We start from the raw sequence: 26914 nt of genomic DNA, 5'->3' as shown, positions 1-26914 counted from the left end.
CCCCCCCCTCCAGCCCTCAAAGGCCGAGTCAGTGGCTGCCCCCTGATGGCCCCAGGCAGCGAATGGGCCCCGTTTGGGGTCTCACGTCTCCCTCCAGGGACCCTCAAGCGGCCCGGTAGAGATTCTGTTCTCAACACCTGAACAGCAGCAGGTGACTGGAGTGCCCCACCTCGGCCCACCCTCCGGGGTTGCAGAGGGGGTCGCAGGGGAAAGGTCAGGGGCGCCCCAGCTGGAAGGACCACACAGCTGCCCGGTTTTGCTAAATCAATTCCACTTTATTTGAAACTTTTGACATGCCACAAATTTACATGAAAATACCCATTCGAAATGTAAGTTGGAACACAAAATTCAGAAGCAGCTTCACCAAAGGACAAAGAGGTCTGTCATTGAAAGGCAGGTGACGCAAATTCGGTCACTTAGCACCTGGTCACATACAGACATGCTGTGAGACACCCTGGCACCCCCCACCCCACCCCCTCACTACCGATCCTGTGCTGAGCGGGACTCTCTGGCCAGAGGGGCAGGCAGTGGTCAGATGGGCGGGCGGGCAGTAGTCGAGTGGCAGCCAGGAACTGGCTGGAGGCAACCAATGGCCGTGGGGTGTCACGTGCCACGGCACACAGGCAAAAGCACACACCTGCACACAGCCCTCTGCCCACCCCCACCGCTCTCACACCCTCGCTCCCCCGGTGGGCACAGCAGGGCAGCCTCTGGGTACTGCTGGCCTGGAGTCTGGTACAGCTGGTGCCCCAACCCTGTGCTATTAATGCAAGACCTCATACTTCAGAGTTTTTTGAAAAAACTTCAGAAAGTAATTAAAACGACGCTGGTCAGCCTGTGTGGGACCTGGGGTTTGTGAGTTTCTGTGGGTGTTTGCTCATCACGCCCGGCAGACCGGAGACACTGCTCGTCAGAATCCTGTGCCCTGAGCCCCTCCGCACAGGGAGGGGGCCAAGGGCCGAGGCCACGAGGACCACAGGCGTCGGCGTCCACGTCTCCCTCAGTGGGGGCCACACTCCAGTATCCTCACCCACCAATCCTCCTTCTTTTTCCAAGGTCTCAGCACTTTGCAAATCTTAACGGAACAGGGAGGCCGAGAGGAAGCAGCAGGCTGACCGGTGCTGCTCAGAGGGGGACGGGAGGGAGGACCCATCCCGGCAGGCCCCCCGCTGCCAGGCTGGGCGGGTTGGCAGGGTATGCACTGGGACCCGCCACCATCCTGGCCATGCACCAGGAGACCACCAGGGCAATGAGGTTGTGACCGCTGGGTTCAGGCCCTCCGGCCAGCAGAGACCCGGGCACCCCGGCCCCACTTCCCCAGGCCAGGCATCTGCCAAACTTCTGCTCCTGGGGCCCCGGATCCCGTCTCAGGGTGGGGCTGGGCAGGGGGTCAAGGGAGCATCATCTCAAACACCCAGCCTTGCAGAGCCACCGGAAGAGGGCACCTCAGCCCCAGGCCCGAGAGGAGAAGCCCTTGGAGACCTGGAAAAGGGACCCTCGGTCCTGTCTTCCCAGGTCCTCGAAAGGCAGCCGACAGGCCTCCGGACCGGGATCGCCTTCGGGCAGGTGGCCGGGCTGCCTGGAGGCACTGACTTAGCAGAGCCCAGCCCCAGAAGCAGGCAGGGCCTCTGGGTCTGGGCGGGGCCTCGGGTCTGAGGGCGGGGCACCGGCAGAGGGGCGGCTTCCGGAGGCCAGCTGGGGTCTCTTGTTAACAAAGACACAAACATCCGTCTGGGTCCCCTCCTCCCTCATTCCCCGCTCCCCGGTGTCTGTCTCGCACACACCACGCACACACATCATGCAGACGTGTGCTCCCACACTCGTGTGCACACCACGAACAGAACCCTTACATGGCTGACTACACTCACACGTGCAGGCACGTAGATGTACACGCACGCTCCACGCACACAGCACACACGGGTACACACACACACATGCGTGCACGCGCAGGCCCCAGAGCTGACCAGGCCCCTCTCCGCAGGCAGCATATGGTCCGCCGCTTAACAGCCCAGTTCCGCCAATTGGGGACCATCAGGGTGGGTTCTTCTCCCAGCATAAAACGCTGCAGAATATAAACTGCAATTAACAACGGTGCCAAAGCAGCACTTAGTGAGAATCAGCACGTTACTGACATCTGGTGCGTCCTGTCCCGGCTGCAGGAGCGGGGAAACGCTTGCTCTAAGTAAAGCGTGGTCGGGGGACACTGAAACACAAGCCCCCTCTCAGGGGGCTGCTTTCCAAGGCAGCTCGCCCCCAGCCTCCCGTGAACGGCCCCTCCCAGCCCTGTTGGCTGGCACAGACGAGGCTGTTGGTTGAAAGCGCTTGCTTATGAGAACCATGGCTGCCTGCGGGGAGGGTCCCAGTGGGAAGGTCTGTCTCTGGCCTGAGTCCAGCTGCTGTGGATGAAGACATGAGTACCAGGGCCCCTGGGTCTCCTGCCCCCATCCTGGGCCAAGTCCCCCGGCTGGTCAGGCTGAAGCTGGCCACAGCCCTGCTCTGAGGGAAGCGGTCAGTCCCCACACCACCTTCCCGATGGCCCTGCAGGTGGTCTCTAGGTGCATCCGACAGAAATGCCCAGGAATGGAGCGGGGGGGAATCCCACCACCTCTCAGACCCTCGTTCACAGCATGTGGCCTTGTCTCTCCGGGGCCTGGGGCGGTCTGGCCTGCAACCTGCGAGGATGCCAGAGGAGCCAGCCAGGAGCGTGGGGTGAGGGCCCCAGGCGTTCCCCTGGAGCAGCCGGCACGCTGGTCCCTCCAGGCAGGAGGCAGAAAACTGCCAGCGGCACCTGGGGAAGGAAGGGGGCACCCCACGCTCCAGAGCAGACAACGGCACCCACAGCAGGAAAGCCACAGGGTGGGGGAGGAGCCCAGCTCCACGTGCAAACACACGGTCTGCCCAGTGCAGGGAGGCGAGAGCAGGGCCAGGGCCATGGGGCAGGAGGCCGCCAGACAGATGGTGCTTCGGAGGACTGACCGGAGCGCTGGGGGCGTGTGTGCGTCCGGGACCCTGACCCCAGGCACGCTTCTGCCCTCCGAAGGCCTCCTGATCCCCTGGGCCTGGTGGGGGGAGGGCTGCTGAACTGTCTGCCCCAGGAGGACCCCGGGAAGGGCAGGTGAATGTGGGCTCAGGGTCCAGGTCCCTTCAACAAGCGAACGACAGGACAAGAGACACGCAACGGGGGCAACCAGCATGTGCAACCGAGCAGGAAGCCAGCGAGGCTGGGGGCCACGGAGCAGACAGCAGCCAAGGTGGGCAGCAGCGGCGAGGCGGGCCTGGCAGACTGCATGCCCAACCCAGAGTGGGAAGGAGGCCAGCCCCGGGCTCTGGGGAGGCAGCCTCTCTGGAGACCCAGCAGCCCCCGGCTGGAAGGCCCCCTGACGCCACCCAGCCTTCCTGGGACATCTCCAGGAGCGTCACCAGGGGTGTCGGGGCAAGCCTCTGGGTGCAGGGACCCCAACCGGCGCCCTTGGAAGCCCACCAGCCGTGGGGGTGATGGCTCTGGGGGAGAGTCTCGGGGTGACAAGGCAGAGGCACCCGGTGACCCCAGGGTGTGAGGCTGGGACATGGGGAGGCTGCCCCCCACCCCCCATTTTGGGAATAGCTGCAGTGCCATTTTTTAAAGTGCTAAACACAGCTCTCTGAAATAGGGTAATGGGGTTGCCTTTCCGGCCTCACACGTCCTTTCTGGGTTCTGATATTTCAAGTTTTTCTAACGAAGCAGGTCTGCCTACATTTCCCCAGAAACAGGGACCTGCAGCTTCCAAAGCCGGTGGCCGTGACCGCGTGCAGCCGGGGACGCCCGGCCACCCGCTGCTGGCCTCAACCTGCCTGATGTCGTCTGGCTGGAAAGGAACCGGAGACAAAACCGGGTTAACAGGAAGAAGGGAGCCCCAAACTGCAGCCACACACCTGGAGCTCCCCTCTGCCCCTCCCCAGAGCCTGGAGGCCGCCGACCAGCAACACAGAGTCAAGGGACGCTCCTGGGTGGGGGGCACTGGGGCCATGCGGGGCTCTGGGACCTGGCTCCAGTGAGTCCGCACCCCTGGAGGCACCCCCGCCGGGCCCCTGGTCACCGGCCAGCCGGCCTCGCCTCCCTCCCCCCCATCTCAGCCGAGGGGCGCTGAGGTGGAGTCCTCACAAGGAAGCGCTCAGGGGCCGGGCGGGCGCACGAGACAGCCCGGGAGGTGGCTTCCTTCCCCCTGGGAGCCTGGGGGTGCGGGCCCGGGTGGCGGGCAGGTACAGCAGCTATGGCTGAGGGGGAGGCCACACGCCTGTCCAGGCTGTCCTGGGTCTGTGGCTGCCGCCAGGCACCCACTCCCGTCACCACCACAGGTTGGGGGGCTCCTCGGCCACTCTGCTTTTAAACAAGGTGACCTCATCCAGGTGCACCATGGGCACGTCCCGGATCACGTCGGTCAGGCCCTCGTGGAGCAGGGGGAAGACGACGACGTTCAGCGCTGGCCGCTCCGCCTGGAAACTGAACCAGAGGGAAGCTGTTAGCAGGCCGCGCACAGACAGGCCGTGTCCCCAAGGTGCGGCGGCTGACGCGGGAGTGTGCGCGGGGGCCTTCCCACTGTCCGAGCAGGCCGTCTCCCCGGGGCAGCGGGGAGGTCCCTGAAGGTGACACTAGGGAGCCGCAGCACCGAGGTTGCACAGGCAGGACTCGGCAGGGACGGGGGCCAGGCGGCCAACCCTGTGCACACACAGACCTTCCAGAAGGACACCGACTCCCAAGTCATGTGACGCCGTCACTCTGCCGGGAGGACATGCCCCAGTGCCTGCCGCCAGCCCCGGACCTCTGCGGGCACCTCAGACCAGCCTTCCACCTCGTGCAGCCTTGGGCGCCAGGCTCCACCCCGTGGGGCGGGGGACAGTTTACAAGGAGCATCTGCCGGGCCGGGCACCGCGCTGCAGCTGACAAGATGTCACCGCAGGTCACCTCCCCACAGCCCCTGGCCAGCGAGGTGACCGCCCCCTTCCCACCCGGAAGCCAAGGTGCCTCTGGTCACGGGAGGAACTTCCATCCCATATTATTGCGAAGGGCGAGAGGCAAGAAGGTGGCCACACAATTGGCCAGAGCTAAAGCCAGGCCGCCCCCAGCCCACGCCTGCTGCAAGGGATGAGGAAACGGCGGCCCCAGCTTCCCTCAATCCCCGCAGCGGCACTGCACAGGATCTCGACATGTGCAAACTGAACGCCAGAAAGCCATTCGTAAAACCTGATGTTGCGGCAATAAAGACGCTGAGGAAATGCCTCCGGTTCTGAGCACCGTGTTCTGCTCCTGGTGGGAGCGTCTGTGACCATGAACCTCGTGGGCAAGTCCTCACCTGCAAGCCTGCTGTGCGATCTACTTGACTTGAAACAAGATATTCTCAGGTGTGGGACGTGCATGCAAGATGCCTGCCTGCCCACCTGCCTCCCCGAGGCTCTTATGGAGCCGCCGTCAAGATGCCGAAGGGGATTAACTTCTCACCGGAGCCCGGAAGGCAGCTGCCCCTTCAGAGCAGCCCTGACATGCGACTCCTGCCCCAAGTAAACCGACGTCCTTCCGAAGGCTTTCTCTGGGGTCAGCACCCAGGTCAGCCCTGATCTTGACAGAGCGGGGGCTGGGGGGTGCTCAGTCGCCCTCATACCTCTGAAAGGCACCTCCCAGACCAAGGAGTCCACACGCCCTCCCAGCTGGAGTCTCACCGTCCCCACGCAGAGTGAAGCGTGGACAAAACGTGGACGAGGGGCAGCAGCAGGGAGAGCAATCGCTCCTTCCGAGGGTGGGGCTGAGGTCCCCTCTCCCTTCCCGGGGGCGGGGAGACGGGCTCTTGGTGGGGCTCGTGTGGAGAGCCATCGATCCACGGGTTTTGCGGGGTCACCTGCACATGGCTTGTAATGTTTGTGTGTACAATTCAAGTGTGGTTTGAGACTGGAGTAAATCGATACAAGGCAAGAAAATTAAATTCCTTGCTGTCCCCTATGTTCGGAACCAGACGGATGAGCCACAGCAGGGGAGGCCACCTCTGAGGGCCGCTACCCTGACCAGGGCGAATCGCATCGCGAGAGGAAAGACCCAAAGCTGCATGCAGCCTGAGGTTGCAAGGACAAAAACCAGGCCTGCCAGGTTGATGGGTTCACCTCCAGGCATGGTGTGTGTGTCCTCCTGGGCACCCCCACCTGGGCACCGCCGCCCCCATGCCCAGGTCCACCCTCAGCAACCCCCACACCATCCTGGGCAGCAGAGGCGGGGAAGCCCCTGCCTCCCCTCACTGCCAGCCTGGATCTCATCTAGGGTAGAAAGACGTAGGGTGCCTGGAGCCTGAGCTCAGTCCACACTCACTCTGAACCTGGCATCTGCGAGCTCGGCCACCTGGCCCCCACAAGGGGCAACAAAAGCTCTAGATGGCGAGAGGAGACGCCACCCTGGATGCCGTCCCTCCTGGGGGGCCCGAGGGCACCAACAAGATACAGAGCTTCAGAAAGTTCAACCAGACTGACTCTCTGGCACTTGCAGCGGTCGGAAGGGAGGAGCCACACCGAAAACTTTCTACACACACCAGGGGATTTCCAAGGGGCCTCTGGGTGCTTGAGAAGCTCAGCTGCCCCAAATGCCTTCTCCGAGCCTCCAGGGAGCAGACAAGATTTTGCTTGTCTTAAAACCATTGTTGTGTTCAGAGAGAAAACACGCCGAAATGTAAGGTGAGCGCAGGGGCCCCAGCCCCTCCCGTGGCGCCAACGCACCCTCTCCTTCTGTGCTGAGCACGTTCCTCCTGGACGCGGCCTGGCGACGTCTCAGGACACAGACAGCCTGAGTCGGGTTTGGTGAATTTCCTTCAGTCCTCGGGGCTGTGACCAACCTGCGCCCAAGGCAATAAAGCACCCGGGCGGGGACCACCTCCTCCATGGTCCCGTCCCGGCCAGCGGGCCGCTTCCCCCGGGGACACGGTTTAGGGACCCCTTCCCACAACCATATTGGTAAGCTTCGTTTCACACAGTATAATCATATACGCGCTTGAGCCGTTTCCTCAGGATAAATTCCAGAAACAGGGCCATTGGATCCCAGGGCACGAACACGTCAACATGTCAAAAGATGGGCCCACAGCAGACTCGGATGCCACAGCAAGGACCCAAGGGGACGCGGCTGCAGAGCGACCGGGGGTGGGCGGATGAGGAGGGGCAGCCTGCGGTGCGTCTGCCTGTGGCTGACATGGGGAGGCGGCTGGCGGGGAGGTTGAGCCCCAAGGTCGCTGCTGACACAGGACTCGACGGGGCGGCCACAGCCCCGGGACCTCAGGCCCGGCTGCGGCCCAGCGGACATGGAGAGGGGCGTCCCGTGCAGGCAGCTCTGAGCCCGCGGTCCGCGAGTGCACGAGGGGGCCCCAGGGACCTCGGTCTCCGTGCTTGGCCCTGCAGGTGCCTCGGAGCTGGAAGGGCTCCGGGAGGGGACGGCTGGGGCCTCAGCCTGGCAGCAGTGCTGGCTTGCTTCTGGGCCTGAGTAATACCTGCTGGCTTGCTTCTTGGCCTGAGAAACTAGGAGAGAAATTAAAGTTGGCAGCCTCGGGTCCCCCTGCTGCCCCACCCAGATAAAAGTCTTATAGAAAAGCCAAAGTCATAAGACCTTTTATAAAACCACTCTCGCTGTAACAGGGATTTTCAAGAAGCAGGGAGGTGGGCAGTGGCCAAGAATAAAACAGTTACTAAAGCTTCTCAGAACTCAAGATGCGCTCCAGGCGGGTGTGCAGGGCATGCCCTCTGAGCTCCCTGCCAGGCCTGCGGGGACCCCTAGGGCCCCTTGGGGCAGCCTGGATCCACCCTCGTGCAGAGAAGTGGGCAGGGAGAGACCCTCCGTGTCAGGGCTCACTGGCCGCCCGCCCATGTGGAGGAACAGGATCGTAAACCCATGGGCTTGGGCCCCTGGAGCTGGTAACTCGGTGTGAGGCTCTGTCACCAGAAAGGCCCGAAGGAGGCGGGCCGGGGCGAAGCAGAACACAGAGCAGCTGGTTTGGGGTGTCCCTGGGGCACCTCCCCTCTCCCCCAACACAGACACCTCCAGGACCAACACGGCAGACTTCTCACAGCCTTCAAGAAACACCTCCGAGAGGCGCCAGAGAGAAACAGCGTACGCCCCTGCTTTTGTCTGAGACACGCCTTGAAAGCTTCCCTGTGGGGACCCCAAGTCTCTTACAGGCTGCGCTTCGTTACATTGGCTTGATGCATCATAATTTACTTCCCAGTCTCCTACAAATGGGGGGCTTCCCACGTGGCTCAGTGGTAAGGAATCCACCTGCAATGCAGGAGATGTGTGTTCAATCCCTGGGTCGGGAAGATTCCCTGGAGAAGGAAAACAGCAACCCACTCCAGTGTTCTTGCCTGGGAAATCCCATGGACGGAGGAGCCTGGCGGGCTACAGTCCATGGGGTCGCAAATGAGTCAAGCACGACTGACGGACTGAACAGCAAGTCCTACTGCTGTTCTCTTGGGTTGTGTTCCGTCTTCTGCTAAAAACAAACAGCGCTGCCTCCGCCAGGAAGAGCTTGGCGTGAACCCTGCCTCAGGCCCGGCTTGGTGTGAACCCTGCCTCAGGCCCAGCTGCAGGCGGGAGCCTGGAGCGTGGCTGGGCCGAGGCTGTGAGTTCAGCCTCCACAGAGCTGGCCCACCCGCCTCCGGTGACAGGTGGTCCCCTCCTTCCACTAACACGAGTGGGCTTTGCCTGAAGGGGTGGAAAGGGTTGCACCAACGTGCTCCAGGGGCCGTGTGGCCCCGTGTGACCAGCGCCCACATAAGACTCTGCGGCCACCCCCCTCCAGGAGGTCACCACCACCCATACCAGAGCAGACCACAGCCTGCCCTGCACTTTCCAGAAGCAGGGCTCTTCCTGCCTTTCCCACAGGGGAGGCTGGGTCCTTTCTTTGTCCCGCGCCCTCGGACATCTGCCTGGTGTGAAGGTTGTGTCTGGGCCCGCCCCCTCTGCTGTGCAGGCAGGCCAGGACACTCAGATCTCTACCTGTAACAGGGCCAGCAGGTCATTTTCCGTACATGACTTTTTGTTTTGTTTCTCCTCATTTTGTTGTTTTGGCTGCATCGGGTGGTTTGTGGGATCTCAGTGCCCCGATGAGGGATGGAAGCCCAGCCATGGCAGTGACAGCCTGGAATCGTAACCACTGGGCCTCAGAGGCATGCGGGTGAGTGGGCAGGTGCTTGAGTAATCCTCTGAGCTTGAGGCAGGGCACCACGTGAGAAAAGGTGGCGACAAGCCCCTCCAGGTCGTCATCCCAGGTGGAATGCGTCCTGCTGTGATGCCTGAAGCCAGCGCCATCACCCTGAGCCAAGGCACCACCTGCTGGGTGCCTCGCAGAAGCGCAGCCGGGACCCCATGCCCCGCAGCAGAGGCCTTGCAGGAACACAGACGTGTCCTTCCAGCGCGGGTCCCGCTATACCTCCAGCCTCTCGGAGCCTCGGTCTCCCCACTTGTGCTGGGGCTCGGGGCACACAGCTCACAGGGCTCTGGGGCGGCGGGAACCACAGAGGCAGGACATGGCAGGGGGAGCCCACAGCGGGGCCACGCTCCAGCACGCACAGGGCTCCAGGCACCTCAGCTGCTCAGCGGGTCCCCAGCATGGCCCCAGCCTGCGCCCAGGAAATCCACCCAGCCAACGTCGACCTCAGGCCCGGACACCGAGGGCAGAGACACAGTGGTGAGTGGGGAGTGCCCCCCACAACCCCGGCCTTTCTCCAGGCTCCCAGGCGCAGGCCTGAGAGAAAGGGGAGTCACGAGTGCAGAGTCAGCTGTGAAGGCCAGGCCAGAGCCACCACAACGTCCTTAAAACGGAATGTGTGCAACTTTAACGACACACAGAGACACCCCTGGTGGAGCGTTAACTCAGCAAAATCAGCACAAAAGCACATAACGACTCCCTAGAACTGCTGGCCACTCTGGCTGGGGGAGCCAAGGGGAGCTTCCACTTGAAAACAGCTTGATCCACGGTCTGTTTTTATTTTTATTTATTTTTTTTACGGTCTGTTTTTAGAAAGATCATGAACACCAGGGAGGAGAAAACCCTTGCTAGGATTTCTCCTGAGGAAGGCGACAGCAAACCGCAAGGACCGGCGACCCCATAAGGACCATTTGGTGGGGCGGCCTGAGCCCTATGACTCCGGAGACCTGGCTGATGCCACGTCTGTAATTCTGTGACCAGCCTGGCCTCCTCCATCACGTTCCCCTATCCGCGGGGCGTGGAGATCTGGGAGGAGGGGGCTGGGACCCCCAGGGCCACACTCGACGGCCGCCAGGGGCACTGCCACGTCACCACATTTCCTCTCCAGGGGGCCTAAGCGCTTCATGCCCCTGGGGACCCGCTCGGGGCAGACCCCCCTCCCCAGGAAGGGCTGCTCCAGGCCCTCACTCCAGTCCTGAGAGCCGATACACGTTCCTGCTGGACCGGTTGTCAAACTCCAGGACCCACTAGGGAAGGACACGGCCTGGTGTGTACACACCGCACACCTTCTGCAAAGGCCCGGATGGCAAGGGGGACACACACACCCACGAGAAGGCAGAATCTTGTGAGCTCTCCGCCCTGACCCACAGCCCCGCAAACGCCTGCTGCTTCTAAATCTGAACCAACGCAGAGACATGGAAAACTGGAGACTGAAAAGATGTCTGTACAGTCCACAGAAACAAAAGTAGAACGAGGCTCCCTTTGTGAACGTGCTCGGTGCCGCTAACCGCACACCATGAAACAGTTAAAGTCAGAAACTTTAGGTTACACATATTTAAAGATCTTTTAAAAATACCATCTTCTCTGCGTTGGGAAGATCCCCTGGAGGAGGGCATGGAACCCACTTCAGTATTCTTGCCTGGAGAACCCCATGGACAGAGGAACCTGGCAGGCTACAGTCCATAGGGTCACACACAGTCAGACACGACTCAAGCGACTTAGCACACTTACTGAAAAACAAGTCTTTAGCGTCGGGAAGGGCTTCACCAGGCCCGGCTGGCAGGCGCACAGCCATCAGAGGGCACTGCAGTCAACCTCTCTGAGACTTAGGTTCCACCTCCAACCCTGACTTCTCCAGTGTGCGCTGGAAGGCTTAGAAACCCCAGAAGGATCTCTGTACTTGACATAACGCCCTCACTGAGGACCCCAGGGACCAGGAGAACTTCGGAGCGCTAGAGAGAACTTCCGGAGCGCCAGAGAGAGCTTCCGGAGTGCATAGGTGAGAGGTCACAGGATCCGGAGTGTCCCCCGGAGTGGACCCTGCAGACATCGCTTCACTTAACTGCTTCCCTACAAACTGCCGGTGAAGCCAAGTTCACCATTTCCTGCTAGACCGACAGCACACGCTTACTTGGCCAAAGGCAGCTGCCACGTGCTCAGGTTAGCACCCACGGGAGCAGCCTCTACAGGAGTCTCTGAACTTTCTGTGCACGCAGGGGTCAGGTTCATGTCTGGCAGTTGCCCCGGAGATTCCCCGCAGCTGTCATTCAAAGCCCACGGAGCTGCGTTTTATACACCAACCAAGAGGCTCTGCTGCCTGCGTTCTCGGACCAGGGGCCAGGGCAAGTGGCAGATTTAAGAGGAAGCTTGGGGCGTAGGAGGGTAGCAGGGGAGGCTGTTGGACCCACAGCCGTAACCTGCGTCCACAGTGAACACCGATGGTAGGGAAAGCCAGCAGCGGAGAGGCGGGCCCACGGCAGGCGATGGCACAGCGGCCGCACTCTGGGCTCACCGGCCCCAAGCGCCGCCACTCCCTGAGGAAGCCCCACAGTAGGGCCCGCCAGGAATGAGGGGATCGGCCACAAACAAGGAGACGCAGCCCGGCAACAGGCATGCGAAACGATGCTCCCTGGAAACACACCGCACAGACTCACGGTGCGAGGACAGGCTCGCCCAGGAGCCCCAGGCATCTGGCAGCGTCTCGCATGGGCGAGGCTGTGGGCCAGGGGCTCTCCCACCCACAGGGACGCTTAGGTGTGGGATGGCCATGCAGAGAGCACGAAACCGAGCCACTTCCTGGACACGCCCTATCACTTCTAGGACCCTGCACACTGCGGGGTGGGGGTGGGAGGCTGGGGACGAGGACAAGTCAGCAAACAGCACAGGGACAAGAGCCAGGCCTCTGCTGCTCGAGGTAGAGGCTCTCAGGAAAGAAGGGGGCAGAGGTCCTCGTGTGAGGCAGGGCTGGAAGCAGCCTCCCCAGGCACCCGGCTGGCCCAGAGCTCTCCAGAAGACGGCCCACCAGGCGTGACAGGGGCTCTGAAGCGAACCCGTGCAGAAAAACGACGTGATGGGGAAACGACGCCCGGAGCCTAAGGCTGAAGGGTGACGGGTGGCACCACGTGGGTGCCCGGTTCTGACAGCTGTCCCCCGGGGAACTCCTGAGAAGCCGGAGGATGACGACGAGGAGGGTCCTGCCGCCTGCGAGGGGCCCGCGCACTCACCTGCGGAGGAGGGCCTGCTGCAGGCTGCGGCAGGTGCTGAGCGACTCGCCGGTGAACAGGTGGCACACCACCACGTGCAGGCAGCGCGCCATGAAGGCCAGCACGGCCTCGGGCTGCAGCGTCCCGCTGCGCGACACCAGGCAGAGGCGCTGCAGCGCGGAGCACTGGCTCAGCGCCTGGAAGAACTGGGCGTTGGCACTGAAGTAGGGCTGCTCCAACCTGCGGGGAGACAGGACATGCGGCATGAGACGACAGGGCTCCTGTCCGGGGGCCCACAGGCCCAGCAGGCTCGCTCTGCGGCTGCACTGCCTTCTCAGAGCGCCTGAGAGCCAGGAGGATGGGGAGGGGTGCGGGGACCGGCTGCACCAGGCCCCGGAAGACGTGCTGCAGTGACACCCTCGGGACCTGCACGGGGCGCCGGGGGAGAGGGCCCGTGTTTGGAAGCAGGGTCTTTGCAGACACAAATGACTTGAGATGAGGGCACGCAGGACTGGGGCAGGAGCTGGTCCAATGACCGGTCCCTGAGAAGCCACGTGACGGCACAGGGAGCTGGCTCTGCAACAGCTGGGGTGCACTGCAGGGATACATCCACGACCCTAAGAATGCTCACACTGCCTGCAGCCACCAGAGGCTGAAGGACAGGCCTGGCACAGGCTCCCACCCACCTTGACCTGGGACTTCTGGCCTCCTGATTGTGAGAGGATGGCCCTGTTGTCTTGGGTGACCCAGCTGGTGGTCGTTTGTCAGGGCAGCCCCAGGACACGGGCACAGCAGCCCGGGGCAGGGAGCTGGGGCACAAGCAGAGCTTAAGATCATTTCCTGGTAAATCATACAGGAAGTCCTAGGCGGCCTCACGGACAGAGGTCAGCATGGATCCAGTCCACCCGAAAGCTTCCCACAAGGAAAACTGTTAATAAGGGTCGTCCTTGGGGATCAGAACCAGGCCCCAGCGGCACTTCTCAGACATGCTGGGCTGTCACCTGAGCTTTGACACCTCGCTCTGACTGTTGGGGGAGTCCACGGTCACGTGGCCCGAGCCACTTCAAGGCTGGCAACACAAGAGGGAGAGGCCGGCCAGAGACATCCGCCCAGAGCGGGCAGAGAGCGCACAGGCGCTGTGGTGGTCGAGAAGGGCTTCATGGGATGATGGAGATTCGGGCACGTCTGCAGGAAACTGCAGCTCAGAGAGCTACGTCTGCCCCCTATGACTGACCAGGAGGATGCTTTAAAGGGCGGCGAGTGGGCACCAGGCAAGGCTCCCTCTCAACCAGCCACCCAGGCCTCTGGGGGCCTTTGTGCGGGCCGTTGTGGGCCCTCACCCTCCCTGTTAGCACGAGGGCCGGGAGGAAGGCACAGGACAGCCCTGCGCCAGGCCATGCTCACACTGTGGGGACACCACCACACCTGGGGTGACATAGTCCTGAGCCCTCTGGGTCCAGCCACCCCCACCTCCAAGGCCCAGGCACTGCACAAACCACCCCCAGCACAAACATGGTGTAACACCTGGGACAGACACTGACACTCTCGGTGGGCCTGGGAGGCTGGCAAGACCTCCATCAACATGTAAGACCCACAGGGAACCCCAAAACCGTCTTGCCTGGTAAACTGAGAGTGACTTCCCGGGCAGCCCCCAAGAAGCTGATCTGCAGCCATGGGCTGTCGTCATCAAAAGAGAGGCTTCCAGGACAAGCAGCAAGACCCCCTGAGCCCGCTCCCCGCAGAGGCAGTAGGCCTGTGCTGGGGGCAGAAAGCCTCCAAGCGTCAGGAGAGCCTGAGCGCTCTGAACGCAGTGATGCCCTGGGTGAGGCAGACATGGGGAAGGGGCTGTCTTCCCCCTCCCCAGACAAGAGCCCGAGGGCCAGCACTCAGCCTCCTGATGCCCAGGGACACGGACAAGACAGGACAGGGAAGCAACTTTAAAATCAGGTCTGAGGTGACGGGATGTCTGTTCAGAGCTGTCCCACACGGGAGTCACCAGGCCTTGAAATGAAACGCAGCAGGGAGCTGGGGGCTTTAATCACATGTAAACAGAAGTCCTAAGCTCCTAAAACCGTGGGGAACGGGGGTCCCTTTGGGCATGATTCTGAAAGGCCTCACGTTCTCTCCGGGTCTGGCAGGAAGGAAGCCCCCAGGGGCAGGGCTGCTGAAAATGGGAACACTGGAGCAGGGAAACAAGCCCTAACCTAGCACTGCTGGGCTGCAATCACCCCCCACCCGCGCCCTGGCCGCCTGCAGGATGGAGATGCCGCCAGCCAGCGAAGGACACGTTGCAGCACCTCGGCCACTAGGTGGCGATGCGGGACCTCGCTTCCCACTGGGGACCTCGCTGCTCAAGCAGCAGCGAGGAGAGCACGCGGTACACACAGACTCCTCAACACTTTTCTATTTTTCTCTTAACATGCCCGCCACCTCCAGGTCCGTCCCCAGAGATGCCCCTGTCATGGGTGTTCATGGCAGGTGTGGTGGGCGTGGGGGGCCCATCCACTCCACCTGCAGGCTGCCAGCACTGGAGGGCTAGCCGAACTCAGCGCGAGTGACCAGCAGTGTCTGCGGCCAGGGCAGCAGGGCAGAGGAGGAGGAAGAGGCACTTGCCATGACTGGCTGTGCCCTGGGGCAGGGTGTGTGTGGCACCCCCGCCCCCGTCGTCCCTCGCCCTTCCGCCCAGTGAGGATCTGGCCTCCACAGCTTGCTCCGTAAGGCTCTGTGGGCACAGGCAGGGGCTCAGGCCCCTCTCTGACCAGCGCCCGAGCCTCTGGGACACAGGCATTCAAACCGCCAGCGATGAGGGCGATGTCCCAGACCGGGCTCAGGAGCACAGCCTCCTGTGTGCTCTGCCAGGATGCCACCAACCGCTGTCACTCCAACTCACACCCCAACACCCCCCACTACACACCGTCAGTCCCTGGTCAAGCCCCCGGCCCTCGAGACTCTCAGGCCTGTGCCCTCCGTCTTGGCAGGCATGCGGCAGGAAGGCAAACACGCTCGCCAAACTCAAGGCCACACTCCGCACTCCCCTCTGTGCCCTGGAGGCTGCAGCGGGGCCCCTCACCTGAGGTCCTTCAGCCGCTTGCAGTGCTTCAGCATGTCTGAGAGGCCAGACATGTAGACCACCTTGCCCATCAAGCCCAGGTGGGCCAGCGAGAGCGACTGGAGCTGCTGGCACTGCAGGCCGATGCTCACCAGCCCCGAGCCCGTCAGGATGCTGGGCAGCTGGGCCAGCGTCAGGTGCCTCAGGAAGGCCAGCTGGCCGATGGCAGCCACCTCCGCGTCCCCGACGCTCTGCGCCCGGCTGCAGGGCGGCAGGGAGTTGCGGATGGCGGGCTCGTTGCGCGGCATGGCGGACGAGAAGTTGGAGCCGATCAGCTCCAGGCGGTCCAGAAAGGGCACGTTTTTCAGCAGCGACCAGAACACCGAGGACGGCTGGGGGCCTGCCGGCCCGGGGAAGGGGGCGGACTGCACGCCGATGCGGACCTTCTTGCCGAAACCGCGGGGCACCGCACGCATGGTGGGCGGTATGGGCGCACGGTCGGCCCGCGGCGGGGAGTCGGCCACGGCGCAGACGGGCAGCGACAGGGAGCGCAGGCGGGGCAGCCGGGCCAGCAGCTGGCACAGGTGCTGGCTGGGGCCCTCGGGGCTGTGGTGGTGGGCGGCTGAGAGGTTGAGGTGCCGCAGGTTGGGGCAGGCCGCCACCAGCGCCTCCAGGATGGCGGGGTCGATGTCGTCCTCCGCCTTGCGGAGCAGGCAGTCAGGCGCCAGGCAGTGCGCGCAGCCGCTGAGGTTCAGGCCGGCCAGGCTCTGCAGGTCCCTGCCACCGTCAATGACGCGCTGCAGGAGGTGGCCACCAGATAGGGCGCAGCGGCTGAAGCTGAAGTAGAAGGGGCTGCTGAACTTCATGTGCTGCAGGAGGGCCGAGCCGTTGAGCCAAGACTTGGGCAGCTGCAGGGCGTCCAGGGCCACGTTGCGGGCCATGGACTCCAGCAGGTTCCGGGTGGCCCCACTCTCGGCGAAGCTGCCGGGCACGGAGATGAGGAAGGCGTGGAGGTTCTCGGGCGTGCGGTCGCTGAGCACGGCCAGGTAGAGGCGCACCACCTCCTGGTTGATGTAGCCGGGGGCCAGGCGGGCGTAGAAGACGCGCAGGTGCTGGTAGTGCGGCACGTTGCTCTGGCCCACCATGAGCTGGCCCGAGAGCACGGCGCCCTCCCGCGTGCGGTCCAGGATCTCAAAGTAGAGCAGCAGCTTCTCGAGGCTGGTGCAGCAGGGCACCACGCCATACGAGGGTGTGTACAGTGTCTGCTTGAGCTCCCGCACACGGCTCAGCGTGGCCTTGCACTCGCTGCTCAGCTGGCTGGCGTCGAAGCCAGGGCTCACGTCGATGGCCAGGGAGCGCAGGTGCGGCAGGGCTGACAGCACCTTGGAGAGGCGCAGGGAGGTCAGGGGGCAGCCCGACAGGTTGACGCGTACCAGGCCGCGGCAGCGCGCCACGTGCTCCACCGTGGTGCCCGACAGCCAGTAGCAGCCGGCCATGCTGAGCTGCTGCACGTCCCGGCCGATCTCCTTCACCAGCCGCTTCACCTTGTCCTCGCTGGCCTGCGGATGGCGGGGAGAGGGGGACAGAGAGCGGCTGAAGGCACTAGCATCAACTCTGCCCTCATCCCCCAGCCCGCATCCTCCCCCCAACGGTCAGGGAGCCGCCTCATCCCTCCCCGCACACTCACCTCCCGCCAGCACTCAGAGCCCCGGCCAGGCGGGAGGGAAAGTGGGGCAGCCCCTGGGGAAAAGTCTGGTGGATCCCCTGAAGAGCCAGAGTCACCTCGTGACCCACAAGTCCACGGTCAGGTGTGCACACGAGAGGACTGAAAGCAGGGCTGGGACCGACACCAGCAGACCCCGGCTCCCGGCAGCACCGTTCACAACAATCGAAAAAATGGCAACAACCCAAGCTCTCCATTGACCGCTGAACAGATAAGGCAGTGGGGTCTGTCCACGCAGTGCGATTCTGCTCGACACAGCGAGGAATGATGAAGCTCGGCTGCTGCGACAGCACGGGGCAAGCCCTGAGGACGGAATGCTCCAGGACGCCCGTCATAGAGGTCATATACTGTCTGATCCCACTGATGTGAGATCCAGAAAAGGCAAGACCAGAGAGAGCGAGCTGAACAGAGGCTACCAGAGGCCTGGGGAAAGGGGAATGGGAGCTATTGCCTAATAGTTCCAACACTTCTGTTTAAGACGATTAAAAAGACTTTCAGAAAGAGTGACGATGGTTGCGAAACCCTGTGAATGTACTTAGGGCTAACAGCATGGTATGCTTAAAATGGTTAGGAAGGGAAGTTTCGTGTTGTGTGGGTTTCTTTCAAATCATACAGTAGAATCGTGTCCAGAAAGCGGGCTTTGGCCCTTGCTTTCTTTTACATCACGTGCACATTCACATGGTTACATGTTCCTCAAAAACCTGGCCTGGACGGTCAGGGAGCCACAGTACATCCAGCCCGCTGGTGGGCCCAGCGACTACCACGGCCTTCCGACAACACAGCATGGAGCGTCTGTGTATGTAAGGCTCGTGCACATGATCACTTCTCTACAGCGATGTCCACAGCTGGAACCGCACAGGTGAAAGACACATTCTAAACACTCCAGGTAAGGCCTTCCCTGGTGCTCCAGTAGCTGAGACCCCAGTGCAGGGAGCGATCCCTACTCAGGGAACTAAGACCCTGCATGCTGCATTGCGCGGCCAAAAAAAATTAAATTAAATTAAAAAAAAACTCCTCACACCTACCTGACAGAATGGCCATCATCAAGAAGACCAAAATAACAAGCGTTGACCAAGATGCAGTAAAAAGGGAACCCTTGGACACTGTTAGTGGGAATGTAAACTGATGCAACCACTGTGGAAAACAGTATGGCGGCTTCTCAAAACATTAAAAATAGAACTACCAAATGGTCTACCACGTCCACTTGTGGGCATTTACCCAAAGCAAGCAAGGACACTAACTCGAAAAGGTTCTCTGCACCACCTTCTCACAGCAGTGTTAGTGACAACAGCCAAGGCATGGCAGCAACTTGAGCGTCCATCAGTAGACGAGCGGAGAAGGAAGACGAGCCTGAGACACGCAGTGTGGCATTCCCGTCAGAAAAAAGAGGAGGAGGAGGTCTTGCCATTTGCAACAACACGGATGGGCTTTAAGAGCATTACACCAAGTGAGCTAAGTGAGTACACTAAGTGAACTCAGTTAAGAGGAAGGCAGACAGTGTAAGACCTCACTTATATGTGGAGCTAAAAAAAACTCCTACAGTATAGGAATAGAGTCAATAATGTTATAATAACTTTCTATGGTGTGTAATCTAGAAAAATATCAAATCATTACGTTGTACACTTGAAGGTGATATAATAGTGTAAGTCAACTAGACTTCCATAAAAGACAGGAAGTTTTAAAACCAAGCTCATAGATAGAGGGAACAGATTGGTGATTTGGAGGGAGAGGATAATCAAAAGGCACAAACTTCCAGTTACAAAATAAGTCCTGGGGATGTGAAGTATAGCACAGGGACCATAGCTAATAACCCCACATCATTATCACAAAGATGCAAACATACTGCATATGTGAAAGCTGCAAGAGAAGATCTTAAAAGTTCTCGTCCAAGAAAAAACAATTATACCTCCATAAGGTACTACTGTTACTTCGACATGATCATTCCCCACTGCATACAAACAGCAAACCATTACCATGTACACCTAAAAGTAATACAACGTTAGATAAAAAGACGAAAGAAGACAGCAGGAGGAAATCTTCACGACCTCAGGTCTCACAAAGATTTTTTTCAACAGAATACAAAAAACAGGAACTCAAAAATTCAACTGGACATCAGCAAAATAAAAAACTTACACTCTTCAAAAGACTGGCCTCACCGATTCAATGGACATGCGTTTAAGCAAACTCCAGGAGACAGTGAAGGACAGGGAAGCCTGGTGTGCTGCAATCCATGGGATTGCAAAGAGGTGGGACACAACTTAGCGACCGAGTAACAAAAAAATGCAAAATTTACACTCCTCAAAAGACACTGCTAATAAAATGAAACGGCAAGCCAAAGACTGTGAGGAAACAGTCACAATACATCTGATCAAGGACTCGCACCAGAACATACAAAGAACTCCCAAAACTCATTAAGAAAAAGACAGACAATAATGAGTGGGCAAGAGCCTTGCACAGACACTTCTGAGACGATACACAAATCGCCCTTGCAGCTGATGAAAGTAGAAGTCACAGCGTCCTTCATCAGGGAAACCAAGTTAAACCCTCAAAGAGATACCAGCTCCCGTGCATCAGGATGGTTACCACCAGAAAGACTAACAGCATCAAGCACTGGGGAGGATGCAGGCAACCTCAACTCTGGGCTGCGGCTGGGGGCCGAGGTGGTGCCTCCAACTGTGCTCAACTTCACAGGAGAGCCCAACACCTTTCATGGGTCTGCAAGTCCACTCCTGGGTAACTCTCAACCTGGAAATCCGTCTCCCTCCTGGCCTGGTGCCAGGACCTAAGACCCTCCCAGAACAACACCCCCCTCACCTACACCCTGGCCCAGGTGGCTAACAGCCATACTTTTAGGCCCCAGGCTTTTCACCTTGGAAAAGTCTTCACTGCATGTGTTACAACATTGCCCTGGTTGTTTATGTTCTGGTTCTTTCGCTGCAAGGCAGGCGGGGCTCTCAGCTCCCCCCCAGGGACCAAACCCGCACCCCCTGCACTGCAGGTGGAGTCCCGACCACTGGATCGCCAGCAGAGTCCCTGCGCCCCCAGCTTTCGTCACCCGGAGAAGGCGATGGCACCCACTCCAGTACTCTCGCCTGGAAAATCCCATGGACGGAGGAGCCTGGTAGGCTGCAGTCCACGGGGTCGCTAAGAGTCGGACATGACTGGGCGACTTCACTTTCACTTTTCACTTTCATGAATTGGAGAAGGAAATGGCAACCCACTCCAGTGTTCTTGCCTGGAGAATCCCAGGGACGGGGGAGCCTGGTGGGCTGCCGTCTATGGGGTCGCAGAGCGGACACGACTGAAGCGACTTAGCAGCAGCAGCAGGCACCCCAGGCCTCAGCGGGGCACCTCGGTTGTTCCCCACCTCTGCCCCCACGCCAGACGCTGCCTCCGGGCCCCTCACCTCGTAGTCCTTCTGCAGCAGCACCGTGTGGGTGAGGCTCTTGTCCAAGCACAGCGCTGCGAGCTTCCGGCAGGTGCGCCGGACGTTCAGAACCAGGTCCGTGCTGGGCACATGGCTCAGGATGTGCAGAAGGATCTCGTCGGAGAAGCCCAGCAGGTGGGCGCTGTCTGCCACCGGGGCCGTGTCGCTGTCATCGCACGTGTCCTGAAAATAAGGGGCACCAAATTTCCATGGGATCTCCAAGGGCAGCCCTCAGCCAAGGGAAGTCCTCGCCGTGGTCTGTGGGGAGGAGCTGTTACCAAAACTCTTAACTACAGAGCAAGAGACATTGGACATTCTCTAAAAGCTCCCTTTCCAATCTGCACACCAGGATCTCTCTTTGAACATAACAGAGTCTAAATGAAATTTCAATTTTTTTTTTTTTTTTAATTTAAGAGAGATTTTTCTTCCTACCGAAGTTCCTCAGCCAAGTCTGGCAGGTTTCCGACTCAACTCACGACCATCAGCTGAGGCTGTCGTTGGTGAAAGCTGCGGTTTCTCCTCCTTAGCCCAGAGTGTCAGTCTTAAAACCCTTGGGCAGGTGAATTCCATCCAGAAATAATGACACCTGGTCTTCACCCCCCAGGATCACTGTGATAGGTTAAGGAGTTACTGTGTATCAGCTCCTCAGAACAGCGCCAGATGGGCACCTCTCAGCGCTGTTGTTAAGGACGAGTAAAAGGAGAGAACGAAATGATGAAGCCCTCATAATTAAGCAGCAGCACCAACCAGACCAATGCCATTTAAAAATCTTAAAGATTCATAAAAAACAATGGAGACAGCGTAGCTTCTCTCCACTTCTGGTTAGAAACCCTTGTTGGTATTTCCAGTAAGATGTCCACACGTCTTACTGTTTCATTTTCTTTTTGCAAAAATCAACAAAAGATTTTCTGCCCAAATGTGGGCTTCCCATCTTACTGATCAGTGCCTTGTACAACCAAGAGGGAGAGGGACTAGGCCTCTGTTAGTGTGACAGGAAATCCCTGAATCAAGGCCAGGGGAACTGGGATTCTCTAAGAAGAGCCCATTGGAGGGGGGGGGCGGTGGGAGAGAGGCATCCCTGTATCTTTCCAACACTTCCGGAAAGGACCCTCTTGCCTCTAAACCGACCTGAGTGGGGTGCCTCTGTGACATTCCCAGTAGAGTACCCAGAACTATTTCTACTGGCTTGCCCAATGATTCTGTCTACCAGCCCCACCTTCTCCAGCCTGCTTCTTTGCTGGTAATACTTGCCAAGGATGGAAGCGTCAAGGCTTGGAAAGCCGTGCTGCTGCCATGGCAACCGTTAAGTCCGGGAGGAAGGGCCTCTCTGCGTACCCCATGCAGGCACCAGGGGATTCCTGGGAGCTCTGACTGCGACGCCCCTCTGGCCTCTGCATCAAGCCAAGCCCTGGCCAGGGCAAGAAACGTTTGCACGTCCACTGCCGACCTACCAGCACCGGCCCCTCCCACTTTCCCGTTCTCCTGAGGGGCGGCAGCCAGATTTGCCTTCTCTTCCTTCTTTCCTTCCTCCCACCACTACCAGGGCAGCAGGCGGCCATCAGGCCCAAGTCCACAAGTTGCCCTGGGTCGCTGTATTCTGGGTCCACTCTTTCGAACCATACATTACTTCCCTGAGAAATTTCCCAGGTCCAAGTATCTGGAATCGCCCAGGCACATCTGTTAAAAATCAGATTCGCAGACCGCACCCTAGACCGAGGGACTTCGTCTCCCGAAAGCGGGTGGAACCAGCGGTGATCATTATCAGGCGAGCTCGGTGTGCCAGGCTCCTGGGGGACAAGACGGAAGGGCTGGGCCTCAATTCCGCCGAGCAACCCGAGGCTAACCCCTTCTGACCTCCCCCCGCGATTCGCAGATTTATCAAAGAAAGAATGCCGCTGCAGAGCAAAGAGAACACAGGGGAAAACTGTCTCAGGTACGTCAGCATCATATAATTTCCGCAGTTAAGGCTACCACCCAGAAATTACATTAAAACACACACACACACACACACACACAACAAAGCAGGAGTTGACCAGCGTTTTCCTCCGTCCAGCCCCAGCACATGCTGCGAGATCGTGTTCTCCACGTGCTGCACCCCCCAGAGCTGTCCCGAGGCCAGCGTCCCACGCTCCACCCCGGGCAGGCACGGGCTTTCGGGGCGGCGGGCCTGTGTGAGGAGCAGCCGCCCAGGCAGCAGAGCAGATCGGTTCTCCCTGGTCTCCCGAAGGCCCATGCTGGAAGGAGGCCCAGGGTTTGCACCAATAGAGTCTTCTCCCTGGAACCGAGGCACCCCCCCACCCCTACCCAGCCCCCCAGGAAAGGCTCTGCGGAGGCAACAGCACACAGGCGACTCCACCCGGAGGAAGACAGGAGGCCTCTCGCTTCTTCATTCGCCAAATAAAAACGTGGGCCGCACAAGGCCCACGTCCACGCACACCCAAATACACACGTTCCTGCTTCCCTCTGCCTCTCCGGAGAATGTGTTCTCAGCACGGGAAACTGAGGCAGTCCCACCCTCCATCTTTACAAAAAAAAAAAAAAAGTCAGGTAAGTAGCCCGAGGTCAGAGGGCAAGGATACGCAAGACAGGGCCTGATTGGCTGAGCCCGAGACCGCCCCGCCCTCTACCACCGGAAAAGGGCCACAGGGGCTTCCGGTAGGGTCCAGCAAGGGGCTTCCTGGGGTGTCCGGAAATCCCTGCTCAGGGCCAGGTGATCCTTATCAGGCACACCTGGGAACCAGCCGTCTAGCACCGGACTACACGCTGAAAACCACTTCAAGAGTGGGGGCTCAAAGAGTTTATTCGATAAACTGTGTTACGTTCTTTTTCAGAATGTGTAATATTTCACAATTTTTAAAAAAGTTAAGCCAAATTAAGCTGAAACCTAGGTACTGGCCCCGTAAAAAAATCCCCTCCTAGGATGTTCACTGTCTGACTGTTTATAGTCAGGCACCCAAAGAAATCGCAGGGTTCAGAGATCAACTGAGGAGGTGTCTGGGATGTGCTCTAAATAACCCAAGGGGCAAGGAGGGGGTGCAAGGGTCAGAGACGAACCAAGATCAGTCCTGTATTAACTATTAAAACTGGACGATGAAGCACAGGGAACTCTACTCACACTCTCTAATGACCTATATGGGAAAAGAACCTGAAAAAAAGTGGTATGTATATACATAGAGCTGATTCACCTTGCTGAAACCAACAACAGTTTAAACCAACTACACTCCAAGAAGAATTGTTTAAAAACTGGCCGATGAGTACATAGAGGGAAATTCATTACAACATTCTTTTGCAAGTGTGTGGAACTCTGTCATGCTGTTTTTTAATCAAAGGAGCAACCTGAAAGGATGCTTCTCACGTTGCCTTTTTAAATTTTTATTTATTTATTTAGTATTAAACTCTTAGCTGCAGCATGTGGGATCTTAATTTCTGACCCGGGCCCCCTGCCTTGGGAGCACAGAGTCAGCCACTGGACCAACCAGGCAAGCCCCACTGCCCCTCTTCGTAAGTCTTTGCTTCTCTAGTTGGCAATTCCAGAATGGCCCCCAATACCCAGCAGTCGGACTTCCAAGCCTTGGCACAGCTGCTCCCTCCACTCAATGATGCCCCCACCACAGAAGGGAAACTGCTACTCTGGAAACCTCAGCTCAAAGGCTCCCTCCTCAAGAAGCCCTTCCAGCACCCCAGACACACTTAACTCACCCTGCTCCTCCACCGCTGGCCCAGCCACCCTTCACCCCCTCCAGCCTCATCAGGTGCGTTGTACTGCCTCCTCACTTGGCCAGGAACAGCTCATGAACAGGGATCACCTTTTAATGCCCAGTGGAAAGAGGCACTGAACTGGGTGTCAGTGAACCACTGCTTCAGAATCTTTTGAAGAGCTATTACAAGTGCAGAGCCCAGCTCCTCAGAAGGACAGGAGGAGGACATCTGCATTTCAAACCCACCAAGGACTCTCAAAATCAGACTGCCCCATTCTGGAATCAGATAGTGGGGATGGTGGCACAACCCTGTGAATATATTTTTTTAAATCACTGCATTATACACTTGAAAAGTGTAAGTTTTAAGGACTTTCCTGGCAGTCCAGTGGTTAGGACTCCGTGTTTGCATTGCAGGGGATGTAGGTTCAAACCCTGGTCGAGGCACTAAGATTTCACATGCTGTACAGAGCAGCCAAAAAATAAAAAGACATATTTTAAAAGTATATAAATTTTATGGTATGCAAACTGTATCTCCATCAATCAATCAATCAATCAATCATAAGATCCACCCAGAGAAAGGGGCTTCCCTGGTAGCTCAACTGGTAAAGAACCCGCCTGCAACGCGGAAGACCTGAGTTCGATCCCTGGGTTGGGAAGATCCCCCAGAAGACTGCATGGCAACCCACTCCGGTATTGTTGCCTGGAGAATCCCCATGGACAGAGGAGCCAGGTGGGCTACAGTCCACGGGGTCGCAAAGAGCCGGACATGACTGAGCAACTAAGCACAACACAGAGAAAGGGACCTTATCTCCACATCCAGGATAGAATAAGACTCCCCTCTCTCTTCTCAAACCAAGAGATGCTCACGATGTGACAAGAGGCTTCACTGGGCAGCACCCCAACATGTACTTCAAGAAACAGAGGGGCCTTTGCACCAGGACCGCGTAAGACCACAGTAGCAGATGCCCTCCATGCCCTCCCCCCCCGCCCCTGCCCCCCACACACTAAGCACATGCAAGTAACCAGAACCTGCTAACACAGCCAGTCTACCCCCATGACTCTTCTGGGGGAGCTGGTACTCTCTGGCCCTTCACTGCTACCACCAGTGTGTGTGTGTTGGGGGGGGACACAGCCTCCCTCTCAATCTAGGGGCCACTTCTGACCCAAATTCACTTGAAGAGCTGTCAGTAACCCTAGCCACCTTCCGTGTACCCATGCCCCATCTACTCCAGTTCCCCAGAGAACAAGCAAGCCCATAAGACTCAGGAAGTTCACTCAGTGGTTGCTGGTCCCCGACGATAGCCATAAATACAGGTGCACACAAGTATACATAAAAGTAGGAAGGAAGCAGCAAATGGGAAGGCCCTAGTCAGAGTCCAGATCCCCCACTCCCTAATCTACAGAGAGAATACCTTGCACCACATTACAGGAACTCGGCGGGATTCTCTGTCGGACCCAGACTGTGGAGGATTCAGAGTTAAGTCATAAGGCCCCCTGGTGAAATGGCTTTTCCTCCACTACCCGCCCAGCAAGTCACACAACAAACAGGCTCAGAGAAAAGTGGGCTGGGCTGAAACTGAACATTCAGCGACAAAGGATGGGATGGGAAGCAGGCAGGGAAAAGGAACATCTCAGAGCTCCAAGAGCTAGCCAAGGCCCGGGGCAGGGGAAAAGGGCCGGGGAGGCGCAGAGGAGCCGTAAACTCTGGGAAAGCAGGGAGCGGGGAGAGGTCTGCCCATCAGGAGGAGGGACTGGGAAAGGGAAGGAAAACCGAAGGTTGAGAGAACTTACACCTTCAGGGACAGAGTGAGGTCCTAGGGGGCGGGACGGGTCACGGATGGGGCAACGAGTAAGGCCACGGACGGGAAGGGAAGGAGCCGGCGAGGCCAAGGCCAGGTCGGGGCAGCAAGGACCAAGCCAGGCCGACGCCAGGGTCGGAGTGTGAAGGACCGCCCGGGGCCGCGCTTGGGGGACCGGATGGGAAGCACAGAGCCAACCGAGGTGGGGACGGGCAGGATGGAGCGGGACAGGGAACGAAACGGAAAGGACGCAGGGGAACCGAAGTCGGGGTGGGGAGGACCGAGCGGGGCCAAAGCCGCCGGATAGGGAGGAGGGCGGAGAGGCGCCGGCCGTACCTCTCCAGAGCTGGCCATGTCGAAGGCGGGCCGAGCCGCTGCCTCCGGAGCCACAGCTCCGGGGCCTCCCGCCTGGCTGGCCAGGGATGCTCAAAGCCGGCGCGTCCGCGGCTCCACAGAGACCCGCGTAGGGGGCGGGGCCATCTGCCACTTCCGGCGCCCGCCGACACGCACTTCCGCTCGCCCGCGGGCGGGTTCCATGTGGCCGCCATGTTGGATGCGGCACACAGGAAAGGGCCTGCTAGGGCGCGGGTTCAGCCCACGAGGCCAGGCAGACCCGCGCGTGCTCTCCGACCTCATCTCCAGCTCATCTGCGCACTGCACGCCCCTTTGCAGTTTTGCGGCCCCTCTTGCCGGTTGAGCACTCTCTTGTCTCTAGGCCTTTGCATTTGCTGTTCTTGGTGTCTGTAGAGTTAAGAAACCACCTGTCAGACAGCCGATCAACACGCACAGGCACGCGCGCACACACACAC

General features: G+C 59.3%; 1 protein-coding gene across 1 annotated transcript; it reads right to left on the bottom strand.

The window, feature by feature from the left end:
• Positions 1 to 261: 261 nt before the first annotated feature.
• On the bottom strand, positions 262 to 26578 carry FBXL18 (F-box and leucine rich repeat protein 18). The gene is made up of 5 exons (XM_070362073.1): positions 26442 to 26578; positions 20588 to 20791; positions 15480 to 17017; positions 12431 to 12649; positions 262 to 4480 (listed from the first exon to the last, which is right to left on the bottom strand). The coding sequence occupies exons 1-5, from the start codon at positions 26457 to 26459 to the stop codon at positions 4324 to 4326; spliced, it is 2136 nt and encodes a 711-aa protein (XP_070218174.1). The 5' UTR covers positions 26460 to 26578; the 3' UTR covers positions 262 to 4323.
• Positions 26579 to 26914: the final 336 nt, after the last annotated feature.

The sequence above is a fragment of the Bos mutus genome, chromosome 25, assembly GCF_027580195.1.
Source record: "Bos mutus isolate GX-2022 chromosome 25, NWIPB_WYAK_1.1, whole genome shotgun sequence".
Lineage (NCBI taxonomy): Eukaryota > Metazoa > Chordata > Mammalia > Artiodactyla > Bovidae > Bos > Bos mutus.
This window is presented reverse-complemented; position numbering and strand designations above follow the sequence as displayed.